At 35.6% G+C, this 5,841-nt stretch overlaps 1 protein-coding gene across 1 annotated transcript; it reads left to right on the forward strand.

Moving 5' to 3' along the window:
* The first annotated feature begins 3,622 nt into the window (after positions 1-3,622).
* LOC131041645 (E3 ubiquitin-protein ligase ATL6) lies at positions 3,623-5,398 on the forward strand. Its single transcript, XM_057974802.2, has one exon. The coding sequence runs from the start codon at positions 3,887-3,889 to the stop codon at positions 5,009-5,011; it is 1,125 nt and encodes a 374-aa protein (XP_057830785.2). The 5' UTR covers positions 3,623-3,886; the 3' UTR covers positions 5,012-5,398.
* The last annotated feature ends 443 nt before the right edge of the window (positions 5,399-5,841 follow it).

Consider the following 5,841-nt stretch of genomic DNA (forward strand, 5'->3'; position numbering starts at 1 on the left):
TTCATCTAGGGTTTATTGTTTGTTAATTTTTTAGGGTTTGTTGTTCGTTTATTTTCTAGGGTTTATTGTTCATTTTTTTTCTATCTAGGGTTTATTGTTCTTTTTTCTGTCCAGGGTTTATTGTTTGTTTTTTGTGTCTAATGTTTATTGTTCATTTACATTTTTGTTTTTTGTTTTTTTCCCACGGTTTTAAGTTTTTATTATTTTTTACTTTTCATGTTTTTGCAATATTTAAAAAATAAAAACTATTTTAAACATGAAATTAAATAAAATAAAAAACGTTTTTCAAACTTTAAAACACTACAATTAAAAAATAACAATAAATTAACCTTTTTTAATGAAAAATAATAAAAAAGAATATAAAAAACAAAACTACGTACCTAGAAGGAGGTAAAAAATGGTCTGGGGGGGTCAGTTGGGATGAAAAAATGGGTACTTGTGCTCCTCTAAAATGTTTACCCATTTTTGAAATAGTGAAAATGATGGAAAATGGTTTAAAAAAATAAAATAAATACATTTAAAAAACGGGCGCTCGTTTAGCTTCGGGCACTCGAACCAAAATGTGCGCCTGTTTTTGAATGCCCCAAGCACTCGAAGCAAAACAGGTGGCCAATTTGTAAAAATCGGGCACCTGTTTCTAGCAGGTTTGTTTCCCAACCCGCAAACTTCCTTGGGATTGGGACCCAACTTTATGTATTTACCCCTTTATTTAAGATTTCTTAGGTTAACAAAGTGTGTATTAGTGCTAGTGGAGTGTGATGTCCATGGGAGTTACACTTTCATATTTTTATATTCTTGTGGTTTATTCCTCTCATTAATTGCATTTGCCACCTCTTTCTTCTTACTTATCCAATTTATAGAAAACCTCATTTATTTCCAGCTACTTTTACATTCATGTAGCTTTATACCAAGTCGTGCTTTCATACTGTTATTTTTCTTCTTGATAATTGCATTACTCTCTTGGAGACTAACATTGTAATGCTATTTTGATTTCTTAAGTCATATATTTATAATTTTATAATATTTTTATTTTGTGGGCATATGGAGAAGATTTATTTTTTCATCTATTAGCACCTCAAAAAAAATTTCACTAAAAGAAACATCATTATTTTCTTTATATTTTAAATCCTTTTGTGCCTCAACTAGATTTGTACTATGCAATTACTTCTTTTTTCTTTTTTCATAAATAAAACTATTTATGTTCCCCAAAACATGTCAATGCATTAAGATTGATTTGGAAACCTTTTTTGTGGTCACTAGGTGGTTTATATACTCTCAAAGACACAAAAATAATGCAATAGCTTTGTCATTTTGAAATAAATATCAAGGTATATGATCATGTTGGTCCTAGTTGATGAGTTGGGGATATTGGAGGAGTAGATCACTAGTTATATTGGTATTTTTATGAAATAAGTTGGTGGTATGGAGTTTTCTATAGAGGTAAAAAATAATACTTTGTTTTGATAATTTTAAGTATTAATGGAGGCATTCTTTCCTGAAAGTTGCTCGAACAAATAGAATGTGCTCAAGACATGAGTTAGTTTCTTATGATTATCCTTTGGAGGAGGTGCTAAAAATAGACCTCTAGCCATGAGGATGAAGGGTAAGGAATTTCTTGGGAGATCAAGGGTGGAGATTAACTTGTTAGTTGTGCAAGGTTTCAATGTGACAAGTGGAGGAAGATGGTGAGTTGAGGGTAAAATTTAGTAGCTCGCACACATGTATGAGAATGTAGAGTGGAGCTTCATTGATGATCTATGATGGATGATGATTCACACATATGGAAGAAGATGAGAGGGTGAGAGTAATAAGTGGAAGACTCACACATGTGAGATAATACATGAATGTGTGTGAAAATGACAAGTGAGAGATCTCATGCACATGTGAGAGAATTTGAGGATTTGCATGGTAATGCCAATTGGGAGATCTTCCACGTTTGTGGAAATATAGGGATTTGTTTGATAATAATAAGAAAAAAAATTCAAACATGTGTGACAATATAAGGTGTAGATGTCTTGGAATAATAGATTATATAACTTAAAAGATGAAATAATTAAAATTGAAAGAGATTAGAAAAACATGTTAATCTAATTGATTTAATAAATAATATTTATTTAATTAATAAATTAGAAGAAAGATAAGACCAAATAAATTAAATAAAAAATATTTAACTAATTAATAATTAAAATTAATTCAATTAACTAAATAAATAAAATCTATTTAATCGTTAATGAGGAGGAAAATTAAATTGATTAATTAACTTTAGATTAACTTTACTCAGGGCGGACATTACTTATTGGATTAGTTAACTGAACAAAATCTATTTCCGTGAAATTATAGTTTAGGATAAGAAAAGCCTCCGAATTCCGAAATCGTGGATTTGGAGAAGATTATAGAACTTTCTGAGGTGGCGATGATTACGTATGCGATGATGAATAAATGAACTGATCCTCCACTTGCAACTTTGGAATTAAGTAAGTAATGTATATTTTTTTTTAAACGAGATTTTGTCCACTTTGGCAGTTTTCAACACGTGAGCCAACGATGTTATTTGAGATTAGTCAAACTCATACCTTTCTTGCAGTTCTATTAATGTTGTGTGTGGATATTAATATATAAATATTAAAGTCATAAGAAGAAATTATTTTATTATTTAGTAATTTTAAAATTATAAAAAATTAAAATAATAATTTATTAATTAGTAAATGAGGATTCAGGGGTTCATGTGATATTGTTGTTTTTATTAAAGTTCAAATCTTTTGTGTTTTGAGTGATCTAATGTGTGCAAGTTTGAACCTTGGCGGTGATGTTGTTGGCATTCATGTCAAGTGTTGATATTATAGACCGGCATTTGTGCATAAGTATTGGCAATTTCAAGTGCACGGTTATTAGGGTATCTTTAAAAAGATGTTAGGCGACACTTTAAAATGTGTAGTTTTTGACCCTTCCATGCATTACAGATTCCATGCGTGCGTCACTACTATCTAGAAGCCAAAACAATAGCTATTAACAGTTGCATTAAAAAACAACCATAAAAAAATTATCAAAATTCGATGTACCATTTAAAATCTGAAGATGCATGAAATTAGCTATAAAGATCCACTTTTCTTTAACAAATACTTCTCATTCATTCAAGTACAGTCTTAATTGGTCTAGTGGCCTAGTGGGTACAATCCATTCGTTTGTAGTGCAGTTATAAAAAGTCCCTTTTTTCCTTTCAACAATTACTTAAGAAAATCAGATTGTGAAAAAAAAAAAATCGTTTTGTCTTGACTATTAAAGCCACCCATCGACAGTTGTACATACCTTTTTACGGATAATCCGATGTTAACTGTTTGGGATTAAATAGAAAATTTTGAAACGTAACACCGTTTTGCTAGAAGAAATGAGAGGGGCTTATTCATCCAGTTCGTTGTGATTTCGATTGGTTCGAATCGAGGAAAAGTTCAAATAATACGCTAGAATCTCGTGCCTTAATTTTTGCTTAGCCGTCACGTATTGGAAGTCAATTGTACTGGGACCCAGGGGGCCGGCGGGAGCAACGAAGGTAGACGAATGTCATGTTTTCAGAAGCTTCCTGGAAGTCCAAGCACGCACTAGTCAAACATCTTTGAGCTTCTCCTGGCTTGAACAGCACGGTAATAGTTTGAGAGTCAATCTAGGCAACCGCATTGATCTTCTCCCTCAATCCTCTTGTGTGTTGGGAATAGTATATAGCGTATGCGGGTTAGAAGAGAAGAAACCAATAACAAAGTCGAAATTCAAACACAGATTTAGAGCTATTGTTTCTTAGTTCCAGCTCCGTTCAGGCGGTTTTACAGAATTCCGTTTGGGGATTCCTACATTCTGGTTGTTTGGGTTTTATTATGATATTTGTCTGGTCACGATGAGCGTACGAATGGTTTATGCGAAAATGGAGAATCTTGTTGCATTGTCTCCGGCGGACGATGGAAATTTTTCCTTAGCTTACAATCTGAGTTCCGTAGTGCGTTTAGCAAGTGACAACAGCAACAGCACTGATTACGGCTATTACAGGGTTCGCTTCAATCCTGCTGTAGCGATCGTTATTCTGGCTATATTCTGTCTCGTTTTCTTCATCGGCTTTTGCTGCACCTGCGCCTGCCGCCGATCGCTCGGCGGAGACGGCAGTAGAGCTTTCAGACGAGCGATGGGCAACGATAATGTGAGGACTGCGGCAACTCGGGGCCTGGAGCGTAGTGTCATTGAGAGCTTTCCAGTATTCAGCTACGATTTGGTGAAAGGGCTAAAAGCTCAGGCCAAGGGATCGGAGTGCCCGGTCTGCCTCAGTGACTTTGAGGACGACGAAATGGTGCGCTTGCTTCCCAAGTGCAACCACGCATTTCATCCAGACTGCATCGATATGTGGCTCTGCTCTCACACCACATGTCCAGTCTGCCGTACGAGCCTTGTGCCCACAGACGAGCCCAACCCCTCAGGAAACCCAATCGGTGTTGTCGAGGAGCAGGCGATAGACAACGGAGCCGTCCGCATCGATATTTCCAATGACGAAGCAACGAATGAAGCTCCGGAGACGAGCCACGGTCCAGTGGAGCACTCGCTTGTAAGGGTGCGCAAGGAGTCGGAGAAGGGCCCCGAGTGGTACATCGCCACCGCGGAGGGGCTTAAGCCTGGGTTGCACAGGAACTGCAGCTTCGTCGAAATAGATCTTGCGGACGGGGCATCCACTTCTAGGGCAGCGCCCTCGTGCTCTAAGCCTGACGGTTCTATTAACGACACAGGGAGCAGATCGAACTCGGAAAGACGGGGGAGCATTCCAGGCTCGTTTTTAAGAACGTTTTCTGAGCGCTCTGCCCTTCAGGCCGACGAGCAAGGTGGGAATGAGCAGCCGGATCGCAGAGCTTACTTGAAGAGGACGCTGAGTTGGTTGACAGGAAGAGACAGGGGGCGAGATAGAGATGAGTCTCAGAGGGGATCGAGATCGGGATCTTCCAGGCATGTCAATCGAAGTTCTCTGAACGTTGAGCTGTAAGCGTAGGGGAATTCACAGTTTGTGGCTCTGTTCCCACACGGGTTGCGTTGTTCGGGGCTGCATCAGCGTTGCCGACTTCCGAGTTCCAGCCCACCAACTCCGTTCAAGTGCCGGGCCCACACGTAGACAAATGTTTATGACCTGCACTCCCCTTCATGTCCGGCAACGACTGGGAAACTTCATGGTTAGAGATGGGAAGGACTATATGTCATATATGATTTTTTGTGGGATTGCATTGTATATGTATGTTTTGTGGGATGGGAAAATGATATAACAAATATGTTATATATGATTTTTTGACGGGATTATATAGATTAGGGTATTTTATTTGTATAGTTTATTGGATGGAAAAATTATACAACAAATATATCATATAAGATTTTTTTATATAGATTTCGGCATTTTATATGTATATTTTGTAAGAATAATAATCTAGACTGTATAGATTTAGATATTTATATTGGCATTCTTTTAAAAAGTATAGTTATATTTTTATATTACATGATATTTTAAAATGTTTAAAATCATGTTTTAATAGGAAAAAACGTAGTTTTTATTTCTTTTGAATTTTATGTATGTTTTTTTTTTATGAATAGACAATATAATAATTGCAATATAAGAAGCTTGACTTGGATTACAATTATAAATTTCAATAATATTAATAATAATTATAAATTTTTATTATATTAATAATAATTTTATTTATGTTAATATAATTGTTAAAAAGAAGAAGGCAAATTATACTTTTTCCTTACGTTTAGGTTCTATTTTGAGATAGCTATTATTGATGTATTGACTAGTATGTCAAATATAATTTATTCTTATGTCAA

This window comes from Cryptomeria japonica, chromosome 8 (genome assembly GCF_030272615.1).
Source record: "Cryptomeria japonica chromosome 8, Sugi_1.0, whole genome shotgun sequence".
Lineage (NCBI taxonomy): Eukaryota > Viridiplantae > Streptophyta > Pinopsida > Cupressales > Cupressaceae > Cryptomeria > Cryptomeria japonica.

What these genes read in the sequence shown, in the direction of transcription:
- LOC131041645 (XM_057974802.2), top strand. Translation starts at nt 3,887, where the DNA reads ATGAGCGTACGAATGGTTTATGCGAAAATGGAGAATCTTGTTGCATTG.